The sequence below is a fragment of the Harpia harpyja genome, chromosome W (genome assembly GCF_026419915.1).
Source record: "Harpia harpyja isolate bHarHar1 chromosome W, bHarHar1 primary haplotype, whole genome shotgun sequence".
Classification (NCBI taxonomy): Eukaryota; Metazoa; Chordata; class Aves; order Accipitriformes; family Accipitridae; genus Harpia; species Harpia harpyja.
In genome coordinates this window covers 32,179,679-32,196,093 of record NC_068968.1, presented here as the reverse complement: position 1 = coordinate 32,196,093, position 16,415 = coordinate 32,179,679, and the positions used below count along the sequence as shown (strand labels likewise).

The 16,415-nt window shown below is 55.2% G+C and overlaps 1 protein-coding gene across 8 annotated transcripts; it reads left to right on the top strand.

The window, feature by feature from the left end:
- Nucleotides 1-2,991: 2,991 nt before the first annotated feature.
- Nucleotides 2,992-11,284, top strand: LOC128136219 (gamma-secretase subunit Aph-1b-like). 8 transcript variants are annotated; one of them, XM_052775433.1, is made up of 7 exons: nt 2,992-3,201; nt 4,287-4,457; nt 5,979-6,052; nt 6,210-6,332; nt 7,287-7,414; nt 7,695-7,818; nt 8,059-8,225. In XM_052775433.1, exons 1-7 carry the CDS (start codon nt 3,089-3,091, stop codon nt 8,094-8,096), a joined length of 771 nt encoding a protein of 256 aa, XP_052631393.1. In that variant the 5' UTR covers nt 2,992-3,088; the 3' UTR covers nt 8,097-8,225. The 8 variants fall into 8 exon arrangements, with proteins under 8 accessions (XP_052631393.1, XP_052631392.1, XP_052631387.1 ...); XM_052775432.1 differs by having other exon boundaries at nt 6,207-6,332; XM_052775427.1 differs by lacking the exon at nt 7,287-7,414 and having other exon boundaries at nt 6,270-6,332; nt 8,059-11,284.
- Nucleotides 11,285-16,415: the final 5,131 nt, after the last annotated feature.

Below are 16,415 nucleotides of genomic sequence, written 5' to 3'. Positions count from 1 at the left end.
CGCTGTGGGGGGTAGGTAGAGAATCTGGGAGTGAAGTTGTGCCTGGGAAGAAGGGAGGGGTGGAGGGAAGGTGTTCTGAGATTTGGTTTTATTTCTCATTGCCCTACTCTGGTTGATTTGTAATAAATTGAGTTAATTTTCCCCAAGCTGAGTCTGTTTTGCCTGTGACAGTAATTGGTGAGTGATCTCTCCTGTCCTTATCTCAACCCATGAGCCTTTTGTTATATTTTCTCTCCCCTGTCCAGCTGAGGAGGGGGAGTGATAGAATGGCTTTGGTGGGCACCTAGCATCCAGCCAGGGTCAACCCACCACATTACCCCATGTACTAGTTGCATTTTCTATTACCAGTCACTGAACACCTGCCTGAGGGACAGCTGTATAAACTAGCAAATATTAATGCAGTAGGCAACCAATTTCCAAATCATTCAGGAAGTTTCCTCCTGGCTTTCTGTCTTTTCTCCAACACAAAGAGAAGAGTGGCAGGATGCGTCTCATTGCTGTCACCAAAAAAGGCTGGATTCCCTGGGGATGCCCAAAGTCATGATCTAGTCCTGCCCTCCGCTTCGGGCCCCTCCACGATGTGTGCTGAGCCCTGTTCTCCCACGCTACCCAGCGAATATCCCTCTAAAAGCACAGCCTCATGCTGCCAGGAAACATAATTCATGCTGACCCCTTGCTGAGCCAGGCCACCACCCCAGCGAATGGCTGGCAGGGATAGCTTTCGTTATCTGCTTTCCTTTATTTGCTGCATATCTCAGCTCAGAAAAGGAGGGTGGTGAGATTGTATCTCTTTCCTGCCCAGGTGCTGCCGGCCTCCTGCCCTCCCCCTGGCCCAGTACCTCTGGTTTGTGGCTCCAAGACCACCTCCTACAGGGAAAAGGGCTCCCCTCGCATGGGGTACTCATTTTCTGGTTGTCCTCCTGGGGTGCAGGACCTGCTGGGAGCCACAGCCTTCCTCCCTGGGATGTACTAGAGGGGAAGGACGGTGCACAGCTGTCCTGGCCGGTAGAGCTGGCCCTGCACAAGGGCTGGGGCTCCTCCTTGGGTCCTCCTTGCTTTTCCACAGTACAACAGCTGAGCCATTCTGTTGTTTGGTCAAAGCACCTTCCAGGCAGGGGTTTGTCTGGCTGCAAAAGGAACAAGAGTGCAAAACCACTTCTGTGGGAGCCTGTCCCAGTGAGCAGTGCCCCGCACTGCAAACAAGCCTGCCCTGCACTCTTATCAGGATGGGTCCCCTGTGTCCAGCCTGTGCGCGCCCTTGCCTTCCTGCTGGGACAAAGCCCTTTCACACCCAGTGTTTTTCCCTATAAGCTGTCCAGCCTCCTGGTTTGGACCAGTCCATTTAACTTAACCTTTTACACCCTGCTGCAAGGGCCTTTTTTCCCCTCTGAACTTTCTGTGGTTTGGCAGTGAGATCCTGGCTGCTATTCCCAGGTGATGCTCTGCCCCAAAGATGTGAGGCTATCATCTTTCATGGTTGAGCAAAGCTTTGCATTTTCTCCATCCTCCCACCCATCTGCTTCCCCTTGTGGTCCTGCAGAGAGATGCAGGCCAGGGGAAGCTCTGGGAGGCCGGGCAGCAGGGGGGCTCGACCTGGAGGCACATCTCCCCACTCAGATCCACGCTGAGGACCACAGGGCCTGTCCCCTCCTCCCTCCCCTTGCACCTCCTCCACTGAATTTCAACCTTTGGATTTGTTTATCTAGGCCTGACAGACTGAAGATCTCCCCAAAGTGCTTTCAGCCCTGGTGTGGGCTGCCACCCCTTTGATAAACCACCACATTAACCTCCAGCAGCCTCTCACCTCCACACTCTTCTCCAGTTTCCTCATTGCTCTAGTGCCTCATCTCATCTCTGAATCCTTCCTGTTCAATATCCTTGAACAATGTGCTGGAGGGGAATGACCACACAAAGGGCATCACAGACACATTTTGATGAGACATGTTGAGCTGCGCAGAGCAGGACACAAACCACTGCTGCCCCCCCAGCCCCTCCTTTGGGTGTGATTACCCCCGCATTTACAGCCCAAGACATTTGGGTGAGGGTGGGAAGAGCTGTGTTGCTGAGCTGTGTGGGTTTTGCAGGGCTCTGGGTGATTTCAGAACAGGTCAAGCCACATAAAGCCAAGCACCACATGAAGCTCCCAGTCAATATAATCAATATTACTGATTTATCAATCCCACCAGAGAACAACGCAACTGGAGGAAAACACAGTTATAATCACGCAGTGCTGTCTCATTTCTGTATGAGTTACATCCCATATGCAATGCTCGGTACTGTGCCCCACATAGGGGCTGCGCTGCCTGAGCTGTGAATGTGGAGTGGGCACTGCAGGAGGAGCAGTGTGCGGGGCAGGGGGTGTGTGGCCCCTGCCCTGCATGCTCAGGGGCTGCAAGGGGCCTGGGGGCAGTGCCAGAGGCCCCCTGCACCAAGGCAGGCCTGTGGTGGGGTGACAGGCAGTTAGGGACCCTTGGGGACAGCCAGCATACCTCACCCAAGCCTGGGCATCCCCAGCTGGCCCAGGTTCTGGGGGGCAGTGCAAGGCCCCCCTCACTGGGTGGCCCCTGTAAGGGTACCAGTGACAGGGCCAAGCTCCCCTGGGTGCAGGCCACATCCCCCCCAGTGCAGGCCTTGCCCCTCCGTGACAGACCTGAGCCCCCTGGTACAGGCTGTGCCCCCTGGTGACAGGACCAGGTCCCTAACTGGTGCAGGCCATGTCTCCCCATGACAGGCCCTGCTCCCCCATGACAGGCCCAGGTCCCCCCGATGCAGGCCATGTCCCCTGTGACAGGCCTGAGCCCCCCAGTACAGGCTGTACCCCCCCCCATGACAGGCCAAGAACTCCCCCCATGACAAACCCAAACCCCGAGGTTCAGGATGTGCCCCCCCATAACAGACCCTAGCCCCGCCCCACTCCGGCTCAGACCCCGCCCCCGCCCAGCGCGGCCCTTCCGGCGGCGGCGCGCGTGTGACGTCAGGCGGCCCCGGAAGGGCGAGGGAGGGAGGGAGAGGAGGGGTGCGGGGCTGAGCTAGGCTGAGCTGAGCCGCCGGGTTCCGTTCCCGGTCTCGTGTCCTGGGCCCTGCTGCCATGACGCTTGCCATCTTCTTCGGGTGCACCTTCATCGCCTTTGGGCCGGTGTTCAGCCTCTTCCTCTTCACCATCGCCCGCGACCCGCTCCGCATCATCATCCTTATTGCTGGGTCAGTCCCGCACCGGTACCGGTGCGGGAGGGGCACTGGTGCCACCGTGGATACTGGTGTGGGCGTGGAGGGGACACTGGTATTGGTATCGGTACAGGTATGGCACCAGTATTGGTGCTGGTACCAGCATGGGCGTGACAGGAACGTGACTGGTACTAGCAGAAGCGCAACGGGGGGACTAGTGCTGGCGCTATTGTGGGCACGACAGGGGTACCAGTACCAGTGCTCGTACTGGTGCTGTTGCTTGTATGATAGGGGCACCAATACTGGTTCTCTTACTGGTACCATCATGGGCACAACAGGGACACCAGTACTCATGCTGGTGTGGTTGTGAGCATGACAGGAGCACTAGTACTGGTACTCCTACCCTTGCAAATGTGACAGGGGCACCAGTATCCATACTTGTACTGGTACCATTGCAGGCACAACAGGGGCACCAGTACTCATACTGGTACTGTTGTGGGCATGACAGGGGCACCAGTACCAGTACTCATACTGGTGCCATTCCTTTCACAACAGGGGCTCCAGTACTAGTATTGTACTGGTACCATTGTGGTCACCACATGGCGTGGGCATGATGGAGAGGGACACTGGTATTGGTAATGGCATGGGGTCAGTAGAGCACTGGTTCCAGTACCAGTACAGGGTCAGTAGTGGTACTGACGTGCACAGCAGGGGCAGTGGTACCAGTACCACCGTGGGATCAGTAGGGTATGGTACTGGTACTGACATGGATATGAGCCTGGCACTGGTATTGGTACTGGTGTGGGCTTAGCAGGGGCATTGGTACGGGCGCTGATACTGGTGTGGGCTTGGCAGGGGCACTGGTGCCAGTTCTGGTTACCAGCAGAGGAGGAGTGCAGGCACAGCAGCAGTACCAGTACAGGCATCACCTGCCCAGCACTGGTGCCAGAACAGCGCTGGTACTGGTAGGAGAGTGGGCAAGGCTAGGGTACTACTGCCAGTGCTAGTACCAATAGAGGGGTGCAGGCATAGTGCTGATGGGCACGGGCATGGCACTGGCACTGGTACCGGCACCAGTCCTGGCATGGCACCGGTGCCAGCAGGCGCTCTCTCTCTTGCAGGGCTTTCTTCTGGCTAGTGTCACTGCTGCTCTCCTCCCTCATCTGGTTTATCACCGTTAAAGCCAGCGACCCCCGGGATGAGCCGTTGCAGAAGGGGCTCTTGATATTTGGGGTGATGTTCTCTGTGCTGCTGCAGGAGGTTTTCCGCTTCCTCTACTACAAGCTCCTCAGGTAAGGGCATCTCCTACCCTGCTCCAGCACTGCCAGATGGTCCTTCTGCCCTCCCACCATAGCTGGGTCCGGATTTCGGCTGGGAGGGATGCAGAGAGTGGCACCAAGCTGCCTTGATCCTCGCTGGGAGCACGCAGGTGGTACCTGTGTCAGTACATTGACCTCGAGCAGGTCTCGAGTGGCAGGGCAGGGCAGAGCAGCCCTAAGGTCTGGAGGACCCAGGGCTGAGGTGGCTGGTAGTGTCTCTCTGAATTCGGGACAGGTAGGCTGTGGGTTTGGGCTGCTGCAGGACGTGTAACATCCTCTCTGCCCCGTCACCTGGTGACTAGCGCCAGCAGCGCTCCCGCAGATCAGACAGAAGCTGGGGGTATGCCAGGCACCAGGAAACGCCCACTTTGCTGCGTGGGGGATGGGGAAGGGTTAGGGATCTGCCCTCATCTCCTGGCAAGTCTTGTTCCTTTCTTAGGGACGGCTTTGGCTTTGTGTCAGCGGGGACAGCCTGAAAGTGGTTTCGGTGCTCTGCGGGGTGGCGCATCATTGCAGGGCCGTGCTCAGTGCCCTGGCCAGCCCGGGGCAAAGTCTAGGCGCAGCCTCAGCAGCTCCCGGCCTCCCTGGCACCGCTGGCCCCGGAGTGCAGGGGCTTGTGCCGCCTGCTGGGTGAGCACGCGCTGCACCCTGTACTGTTTTTGGATGGATGGATGGATGGATGCTGCGCTGGACCAGGGAGGCAATGCGGGAGTTGGCATCCCTCGTTGCCCCCCCCCCAGCGGTCCCCACCTTCCCAGCTGGCTGGGTGCTGGCGTGGGGCAAGGGGCTGGGGGGCCAGGTACGTAGGCTTGCACCGCTCCCTGCAGCAGGGCGCTGCTGGAGGTGGGCAGGCAGAGGGTAGCAGAGCTCCGCGGAGTGGCCTCTAACACAAACCACTGCATTTCATTGCCCTGTGGATCTCCAGCTGCAAACGCTGCTGTCCTCCTGGGGCTGTGGAGCCATCTGGCATCCTCCTCACCTGCCATACCTCTAGCTGATAAAACTTATGAAGCCTAGCTCTCTCAGTTTCTCCCCCCAAAGAATTTTTCTAGCTCTTTGAGCTCTTCCCTGCACTCTCTCTGTTTTTTTCCCAACATCTAAGAGTATAACTGCCAAGATCAGGTACGCCCTTCTGGCATGCACCTCCCGTGCCAGCACTGGGGCTGTTTTCTGTGCGGGGGTGCTGCTCGCTTTGCACCTGATGTCCCACTTGCCCCACCCCTGCTCTGCGGGGCTGGCTTGCACTCACGTCCATCTGTGGAAATCTTTCTATGTGGCTTCGTGTGGTTTTCACGTGTGTGGTTTGTCCAGTGGTTTAGGGTGGTCCTGCGGATGCTCTCCACAGCAGGTGTGGTTCAGTGATGGGGAGGTTACCAGGATGGTGGGATGGTGCAGAGTGAGACCCTGGCTCCCGCCTACTCTGTCCTGGTGCTGCACTGTGCCCCAGGAGGTGGCCAGGTTGTGCCGGTCTCCAGCGTGCTCTCCCCTCTGCAGGAAGGCCATTGAAGGGCTGGTGGCCCTCAGCGAGGATGGCTGCTCCCCCATTTCCATCCAGCAAATGGCATACGGTGAGTGCTGCACAGAGCGGCCAGGCAGGGCTGGGCATGGCGCTGGGGGGAAAGGGAGGCTTCTCACCTTGAAGCTGGCTGGGTCCCCTGAGGGATTGGGAGGTGCCTGGGGTGGCCCTGGGTGGCTTGGGGCTTGACGGCATCCCTGTCCCAGCAGTGGCTGGCGTGGGCTTTGGGCTCATGAGCGGCACCTTCTCCATGATCAATCTCCTGGCAGACGCATTAGGGCCCGGCACCACGGGCATCCACGGGGACTCACAGCTCTACTTCCTGACCTCAGGTGAGTGACTGACACCCTTTGCCCACATCTCTGCCCCACCACAGAGGCGGCAGACCTGGAGGGCTGGGGCTCAGTCCCCTGTGCTCTCCCCTCCATGCTGCACCCCGCTGCCACTCCCCATACCCATCTGAGCCCTTTGTGGTCCCCTGTCACATCTCTCTGTGCCAAACCCTTCTCTCTGTCCCGTGACCCTCTGTCGTGGTTTAACCCCAGCCGGCAACTAAGCACCATGCAGCTGTTCACTCACCTCCCTCCAGAGTGGGATTGGGGAGAGAATCAGAAGGGTAAAAGTGAGAAAACTCATGGGCTGAGATAAAGACAGTTTAATAGGTAAAGCAAAAGCCGCGCACGCAAGCAAAGCAAAACAAAACAAGGAATTCATTCACTCCTTCCCATCGGCAGGCAGGTGTTCAGCCATCTCCAGGAAAGCAGGGCTCCATCATGCCTAATGGTTACTTAGGAAGACAAAACGCCATAACTCCGAATGTCCCCCCCCTTCCTTCTCCTTCCCCCAGCTTTATATGCTGAGCATGACATATGGTCTGGAATATCCCTTTGGTCAGTTGGGGTCAGCTGTCCTGGCTGTGTCCCCTCCCAACTTCTTGTGCACCCCCAGCCTACTCGCTGGTGGGGTGGTGCGAGAGGCAGAAAAGGCCTTGACTCTGTGTAAGCACTGCTCAGCAATAACAAAAACATCTCAGCATTATCAACACTGGTTCCAGCACAAATCCAAAACATGGCCCCATACTAGCTACTATGAAGAAAATTAACTCTGTCCCAGCCAAAACCAGCACACCCTCCCTGCTCCTCTCCCCCATCCCTCCCAGCGCTTCCAAGTCTGACCCAGCAGTGCCCCTACTCCCCTTCCCCGGCTCCTTTCCATCCCTTCCCAAGCCTGCGGGCTGGGCCAGGGCGGGTGGCTCCCTGGTGACACCCCTCTGCTGCTTCCTGCAGCCTTTATGACCATGGTGCTGATTTTCCTTCACACCTTCTGGGGGATCCTCTTCTTCCACGGCTGTGAGCACCGGCGCTGGTGGGAGATCACAGCTGTTGTCATCATGCACCTCGCCGTTTCGGGGTCGGTGAGTAGCCAGGAGCAGAGCTCTGTGCTGGGACCTATATTCAGGGATGGCTGTGGTGCGTGCTGGTCCCTGTGCTGGGGGGGTAATAGCCTTCGGCACTAGCGAAGCAGTTGGTTTTTGGGGGATTTGCAGCTGTCCCCACACATCCCCTTTGCAAACTAAATGCCAAAGCTGGTGTCCCCTGTCCGATTCCGCTCATTGAAGTGGTGACACTGCCACCCATCCTGGCCCTGTCTTCTCCTGCCTGCTCACCCCTTCCCTCTCCCACCTCTCTCCCTAGACGTTTTGCAACCCCCTGTACATGGGCAGCCTGGTGCCCTCCTACCTGCTGATGGCCACCGCCGCCACTTGGGCTTACCTGCTCTCAGGGGGCTCTGCCCAGAACCTGCGGCGCTTCCTGCTCTGTAAGTCCTGTTCCATAATGGGGACAGGGGACCCTGCAGGTTCCTCTGGGTACCTGGACCAGCGCTGGGGCGGGGAGAGGGTGCCTCAGGGGCTGGAGCAAGGGCATCATTCCCTTGGCTGCCAGACTAGAGGAGATGCTGGGGTTTGGGGCTGTGGTCAGGTTGTTGCCTCTCCTGGGGGAAGTGAATAGGGTAAGGAGTCTGGTGAAAACTGCCCCCCTCCCCTCTTGCTTCCTGCAGGTCTGTGGAGTGGAGCCAGCCCTCAGCTGGAATCCTGAGGCCCCATGGGATGTTCCTGTCCCCAGCTGCCCCTGCCCTCCCCTCCATCCTGGTGGCAAGAGCAGCCATCACCTTCTCTGCAATATCTTTTCTCCTGGACTGGTGGACCCTGGCCAGTTCTGGCAGGACAGGTGCTGGGGTCTGGCTGCAGCAGCCAGCTGACCGGTGTGGCTGGAGCTGGCTTGCTCTGCCACCCCTTTGGGAGCCCCCAGAGAACAGCTCGGTTTTGGGGAACTTGGCTTTGCTGGCCCTGCTGCGAGTGGAGCCCCAGTTAGCTTGCCTGGGAAGGATGCTACCTTGGACTGCCGGAGGCCTGAGCCCAAAGAAACCCATCACTTCTCCCTCTGCTGCAGAAGATGTGCTGTCTCCTGTGCCAGGGCAGGGGGAAACCCATGCCTCCTCCTTACTGCAGGGTGAAGGAAGTGGCTTTGCAAAGTGCTGCCAGGCTCTGGGCTGGGGCTGATCACTATGGTGCTACTTTCTCTGCCTCTTGGCCCAGCCTTGCTGCCCTGGGAGCCATGCCCCCCCCCATGCTGGACTGTGGTAACTGCAGTGAGCTGGCATCCCAGCATGGGAAGGGATGGTGTGTCGGGAGCACCCATGGGTACTGGGCGACTCAAGGGGGCTGACAGCATCCAGGGCAGGAGGAGGACAGGAGAAGACAGTGCCATATGGAGGGTGGCAGAGGGCTTGGGAGGAGATGCAACCCCGCAACCGGTACCAGCACAGCTTGAGGAGGGGGGTTCAGGGGGCCATGCCAGTGGATCATTGCCCTCTCCTGCCCTCAGAGGGGGATTTTCAGGCAGGCACCAGCCCTGATGCTGCGCCACAGGGCTGGGAGGGAGAAACTGCCATCAGGCTCAGGGCTGAGAAGTCCACAGTGGGCTTTTATACCAATAAAAAGAAGTACCATAGGTGAGTGGGGGTGTGCGTGCCAGTGCTGGTGGCAGTGGCTCATGCTGGCATGACTATGGGGGGTGTCTGGCAGTTGCAGACCCCAGTTGCCTGAAGGTCTTGCTCCTGCTCTGTCCATCTCTGGTTTTACCACTTTGAGGTGGAGGCTGCTGAGAGCTAGAGACCTGCAGGTTCCTCCCCTCTCCCAGGTCCAGCCCATTTCTCTTGGCTTCTGTGGAGCTGTGGAGCTCTCCAGGGCTTGGCTCTGGCTGTGCTGGAGCTGCCAGGAAAGGTGGGAGGCAGCCGTGGATCAGGGATTGCTCCAGCTATGTCAGAGCTGGGTGGGGGCTAGCCAGCAAGGAAGCTGTGGCTCTGCCAACGTTCAGCTCTGGCTTTCTCCAGCCCTACCAAGCCATGGCTATGTTTTTCCAACACTGCACAAATAGGAGGAAGTCCCAGAGAAACAGAGGGCAGGGCCAGGCTGTGCAAGGAGCCCTGCGCTGCTTGCTCTAGAGCTCTGCCCGGGGCACAGAGGCTGATGCTGTCTCTGCTGGTTGGGAAGGGCTTTTTTTTTTAAATAACAAAAATATCTGCTGAGGCCAGATGCTGCCCCAGGCAGTCCATGTGGGCAGCCTGTGTGGCCAAGGGATGCTGGAGCACCTGCCCTCCCTCAGCCCGGGGCAGGAGTGAGGGGAGGTGGGGTGGGACAGGCTGAGCCAGCAGGGCTAGGACCTCCGCAGAGGCCCAGGGCTCACACGGTGTTGTTAGTGGTGGCTGCTGCGTAGATGACCTTGGATTTGGTCGGCAAGTCGAGCCTGGTGGGGGAGGAAGGGTGTGTGTGTGTTGTTAGAGCAGGCGGGGGGGGCCCTGCTAACCCATGTTGCTGCCTGAGAGACCCCCCTTCCCATGCCCCAGACTGACCCCTGCCACCCCCTGGGGCCCCTTCTGCAGCTCCCTGTCGCTCATCATGCATTCTGACTGCAGTGCTTGTAGCTGTACAGCAGGAAGGCTAGTGCCGTGATGGCAAAGAGCACCCTGAAGAACACGACCAGCACATCCCCTGCAAGTGAGCCGAGCACAGGCATGTTACGCTGGGGACAGTCCCTTGCAGCTACCGGACGAGGGAGATGGGGCAAGGCTGGAGAAGGCTGGTGGCCCAAAGGCAGAGGGGACATGAAGGCAGCAACCTCAGCTGAGCACGCTTACCTGTCTGAAATGAAGATCTGGAATGTCCTGCAAGAGACAAAGACAAGAGGACGCTCGTGAGAGCCAGCTGTGCAGATGCTAGGGCAGCTCTGCACCCCCACCATGGCTGCCTGCCCCCCGGCTCAGCACACAGCTGCCAGGACCCCTCTTCCCAGGTAGGTACGCCCCCTGGCTGCCTTCCCCTCCTTCGGGCCAGCACCTCACCTACCTCCTGCTGCTGAGCCGTTGCTACCTGGAAGAGAGACAGGGCAGTCAAGAGGTTGCCCGAGATGTTTGGGGAGGGAAGCCTGCAGGGCTTCAGGCCATGCTGCCAAAGCAGGGCTGCCTGCAAGATTCCCCATCGCAAGCCTGGCCCCAACGCCCCGCCAAAAGCATTAAGGGAAAGGAAGGAAAAAAAATACTCCTTGAACCACAGCCCACACAAAAGCCTCACTGAATCCAGCCAGAAACTCCCTCACCGCGGCTGCCACTGCCCGGGAAGTGGGCAGGCAGGGAGCAGGGCACCGCAGCACCCTATGACTGCACCAAGCCCTGCAGGAAACCCTGTAGAGGGGCATGGGGCGAGCCTAGCAGGCAGCAACCACAGGGACAGCTGCCTGCAGCAAGATGGTGAGCAGCTCCCCAGTAGGAGGCAGCTGGCCACTGCCAGTCCCCATTGCCCCAGCCTCAGTGGCTGGAGGCTTTGGGACAGCTTCCGCAAGAAAGTAGCGAAAGAAAGGCTTGGAGGTAAGTGGAAAATATGATAAAGTATCTAACAGGTTTACCAAAGATAGAGCATGCCAGCCTAACCTGATATCCTTCTTTGATAAGTGATATTCTAGACAAAAGAAAATGCGGTAGATTTTATCTCTCCCAACTTCAGTGAAGCATTTGATGTGGTGCCACATGGGAAACTGTTAGCTAGGCTGAAGACCACAGTGATTAAAAGCCTATGGCCATTAGCGAGCTGGCTGCAAGTGGGAAGTGCCCTGCACCATGGCATGTGGTTACTGAGGCATTGCCTAAAGACCTGCGACCAAGCCTGTGTGCTGTTTCTAGTAGTCACTGTTTTGGGTTTGTGTGGTGGGGTTTTGGTAGTAGGGGAGGGGGCTACCATCCCTGAGGCAGAGGCAGCAGATGGAGGCTCCACAAGAAGCGGAGGTTCCCCTGTCCTCTTGCCACCAGGCAGGAGGGGACCTAAGAGATGGAGGGGAATGGATACAGGTCCCTGCTCGGGGAGGCAGGAGAATCCCCTCCCGGTCTCCCTCACCTTCCCAGTTGCCCCTACTCAACAGGTATGGGGCTCTGGAACTTGAGGACCAGGTCAGTGAAGATCAGGGTGTAGATGAAGCCCTATCTAGGGAGGTGCCTAGGCTCAGTCGGGCAGCCCCACGCATTCTGACAGCCTCTGAAAAAAGAAAAAGGAGGGTAATTGTCATAGGCGATTCCCTTCTGAGGGGGACAGAGGGCCCAATATGCAGACCTGACCCATCCCACAGGGAAGTCTGCTGCCTCCCTGGGGCCCAGGTAAAAGACATTACCAGGAAACTCCCTGGTCTGGTTCGGACCTCTGATTATTACCCATTGCTGGTTGTGCAGGTTGGCAGTGATGAGATTGCAGAGAGAAATCCAAAGGCAATCAAAAGGGACTTCAGGGCACTGGGACGATTAGTGGAAGGATCGGGAGCACAGGCAGTGTTTTCCTCAATCCCTTCAGTGGCAGGGAAATATACTGAAAGGAACAGGAAAACACACCTGGTTAATACGTGGCTCAGAGGCTGGTGCCATTGGTGGGATTTTGGGATTTTTGATCATGGGGAGGTTTACACGGCACCGGGCTTGCTAGCGACAGATGGTATCCAGGTATCTCAAAGGGGTAAAAGAATCCTCGCTCGTGAGATGGCGGGGCTCATAGAGAGGGCTTTAAACTAGGTTTGAAGGGGGTAAGGGATAAAACTAGGCTCACCAGAGATGAGCCTGGGGGCAGCACGCCAATGTTAGGGGTGGATTCGATAGGCCAGCTCAAGTGCATCTATGCCAATGCACGCAGCATGGTCAATAAACAGGAGGAGCTGGAAGCCATTGTGCAGCAGGATAGCTATGACTTAGTTGCCATCACAGAAACATGGTGGGACGACTCCCATGAGTGGAGTGTTGCAATGGATGGCTATAAGCTCTTCAGAAGGGATAGGCAAGGTAGAAGAGGTGGTGGGGTGGCTCTCTATGTTAGGGAATGTTTTGACTGTTCAGAGCTACACGATTGTGATGACAAGGTGGAGTGCTTATGGGTGAGGATGAGAGGGAAGGCCAACAAGGCAGATATTGTGCTGGGAGCCTGTTATAGACCAACCCAACCAGGTTGAAAAGACAGATGAATCGTTCTACAAGCGGCTGGCAGTAGTCTCAGAATCGTGTGCCCTTGTTCTCGTGGGGGACTTCAACTTTCCAGATGTCTGCTGGAAGTACAACATGGCAGAGAGTAAACAATCTAGGAGGTTCCTGGAGTGTGTGGAAGATAACTTCCTGACACAGCTGGTAGGTGAGCCAACCAGGGGAGGAGCCTTGCTAGATCTATTGTTTACGAACAGGGAAGGACTGGTGGGAGGTGTGATGGTCGGAGGCCGTCTTGGGCTTAGCGACCGTGAAATGATTCTCAATTCTTGGTGAGGCAAGGAAGGGGGTTAGCAAAACCACCGCTATGGACTTCCGGAGGGCAAACTTTGGCCTCTTCGAGGCACTGGTTGAGAGAGTCCCTTGGGAGACGGTCCTGAAGGGCAAAGGGGTCCAGGAGGGATGGACATTCTTTAAAAAGGAAATCTTAATGGCTCAGGACCAGGCTATTCCCATGTGCCGCAAGTCGAACCGCCGAGGAAAACGACCGGCCTGGCTGAATGGGGAGCTTTTGCTAGGACTTAAGAAAAAAAGGAGAGTTTATCATCTCTGGAGGAAAGGGCGGGCAACTTGGGAGGAGTACAGGGATCTTGTTAGATCATACAGAGAGAAAATTAGAAAGGCGAAAGCTCAGCTAGAACTAAATCTGGCCACTATCGTAAGGGACAACAAAAAATGTTTTTACAAATATGTTAACAGTAAAAAGAATCCCAAGGAGAATATCTTTCCTTTAATGGATACAGAAGGGAACGTAGCAACCAGTGATGAGGAAAAGGCTGAGGTACTTAATGCCTTCTTTGCCTCAGTCTTTAATAGTGAGTCCAGTCATCCTCAGGGTACTCCACCCCCTGAGCTGGAAGGTAAGGATGAAGAGCAGAATATACCCCCCTTAATCCAGGAGGAAATAGTTAGTGACCTACTACGCCATCTGGACACTCACAAGTCTATGGGACCCGATGGGATCCATCCAAGAGTACTGAGGGAACTAGCGGAGGTCCTTGCCAAGCCACTCTCCATCAGCTATCAGCGATCCTGGTCAACAGGGGAGGTCCCAGAGGACTGGAGACTTGCTAATGTGATGCCCATTTACAAGAAGGGTCGGAGGGAGGATCCAGGGAACTACAGGCCTGTCAGCCTGACCTCGGTACCAGGGAAGATTATGGAACGGTTTGTCTTGAGAGCACTCACATGGCAAGTCCAGGACAAGCAGGGGATCAGGCCCAGTCAGCATGGGTTCATGAAAGGCAGGTCCTGCTTGACCAACCTGATCTCCTTCTATGACCAGGTGACCCACCTAGTGGATGAGGGGAAGGCTGTGGATGTTGTCTACCTGGACTTTAGTAAGGCCTTTGACACTGTCTCTCATGGCATACTCCTTGAGAAGCTGGCGTCTCATGGCTTGGACAAGTGTACTCTTTGCTGGGTGAAAAACTGGCTGGCTGGACGAGCCCAGAGGGTTGTGGTGAATGGGGTGAAATCCGGTTGGCGGTGGGTCACAAGTGGTGTTCCCCAGGGCTCAGTGTTGGGACCCATTCTGTTTAATATCTTTATCAATGATTTGGATGAGGGGATTGAGTGCACCCTCAGCAAGTTTGCAGACAACACCAAGTTGGGAGGCAGGGTCGATCTGCTTGAGGGTAGGAAGGCTCTACAGAGAGATCTGGACAGGCTGGATCGATGGGCTGAGGCCAATTGTATGAAGTTCAACAAGGCCAAGTGCCGGGTCCTGCACTTAGGTCACAGCAACCCCATGCAGCGCTACAGGCTTGGGGAAGAGTGGCTGGAAAGCTGCCTGGCAGAGAAAGACCTGGGGGTGCTGGTTGACAGCTGGCTGAATATGAGCCAGCAGTGTGCCCAGGTGGCCAAGAAGGCCAATGGCATCCTAGCCTGTATCAGAAATAGTGTGGCCAGCAGGAGCAGGGAGGTGATTGTTCCCCTGTACTCAGCACTGGTGAGGCCGCACCTCAAGTACTGTGTTCAGTTTTGAGCCCCTCACTACAGGAAAGACATTGAGTTGCTGGAGCGTGTTCAGAGGAGGGCAACCAAGTTGGTGAGGGGCCTTGAGCACAAGTCTTATGAGGAGCGGCTGAGGGATCTGGGGCTGTTTAGTCTAGAGAAGAGGAGGCTGAAGGGAGACCTTATAGCTCTCTACAACTACCTGAAGGGGGGGTTGTAGTGAGGTGAGTGCTGGTCTCTTCTGTCAGGTGGCTGGAGATAGGACAAGAGGAAATGGCCTCAAGTTGAGGCAAGGGAGATTTAGGTTAGATATTTGTTGACATGGAAGTTATGGATACTGTATACAATTAATATGATCAAGTAGATGTCACCTTATTGTCTAAACAGTTCGGTTTATATACTTATTCTGGTTCTTGTTTACGTATAAGCTGATTAAAGATTGGTTAGCACGTGTTGTTCACGCGTTTAGTTACACCTAATGATTGGTTATATCAACACTGTATACACGCATAAACATAAGATATAATTGGTTATACTAAAACATGTGAAACTTGTCTCAGTCTAATTGGTCAACATAAACTGCTGAATTGAGGTTCTTTGTGCCAAGTTCCCTTTATCGTGGAATGCGCACCTGTGTTCTTCTAATTGGTATCTTTCTTTTTTTGTCGTCGTCTTTATTCTGTTCAAGGCTGCCTAAAGGCATCTGGAATGCTCTTGCGACCGTTAGCTAAATATGTGTCCACAACAGATATTAGGAAAAATTTCTTTACTGAGAGGGTTGTCAGACATTGGAATAGGCTGCCCAGGGAAGTGGTTGAGTCACCATCCCTGGAGGTATTCAAAAAGTGCGTAGACGGGGTACTCCAGAACATGGTTTAGTGGGCATGGATGATGGTTGGACTCGATGATCTTGAAGGTCTTTTCCAACCTAAATGATTCTATGATTCTATGACTTCAGCAGCTCCCTGGTTATTTCAGTCATATTATACATATTAATTGATAACAATTTCCCCCCTTTGAGACTTGTGAAATCTTAATATTCTTCAACAAGTCTCATTTTCTCTCTCATCATTAATACATATGATTGAGATACCTGTCTCATGATGATACTCTTAAGACATCCAAGCAAAATACAAATAAAAATCACTATAATAACCAAAATGATTAGTGTTCTGTAGTAAACTCTGTAGCCATCCAGTCAGGGAGAATCCAAACCCATGCAGGATTTCATTCAACCACCCTGTCTCCATTGCCTCTCTTATATTTCTACAAGATTACTTTACCACTGGACTGTGGATTCCAATGGGTATGTAAATCCCATTTAATATCCAAAAATCTAGAAACTTCTTGTACTATTTCTGTAATAAAATGGGGTCCTTTATCAGAAGAAATACTGTCCCATTCCGAAGGTATGGAAGGGGGTGTGTGTGTGTGTGAGAGTCGGATACACCCGAAGCGACATAAAGACACAAACGAGGTCAAATGTTGATATTCAAAGGTTAATTCATTTTATTGCTTACAAAAAGAGAAAAGAGGGAAATGATAGAAAAGGGGGAAAAGAAACAGAGATTTCCTGAAGAAAACCAAGTGATAGTCACCACCACGGATCCAGCGGCATCCCATTGATCCTCTTCTTCGGTGGGGAAAGCTCTGCCCGTGCTTGCCTAGTACCTGTTTTATGCAGTCCCGCCGGTGGGCTTTACGGTTGCTTTTCAGCAGTTTTGCTCAAACTAGGTGGCCATGGTAACGGCACGTCCGCCTCGGAGGCTTCGCGTGCGGACACCTCGTTTAGGGGGTCGTTAGGCGCCAGATCTTCCTCTAAGTGCCATGCCCTCCAATTAGACCTCCAATCTTGCAGGAGTAAATTAGGCTGTTCACAAATCACTGCCGTT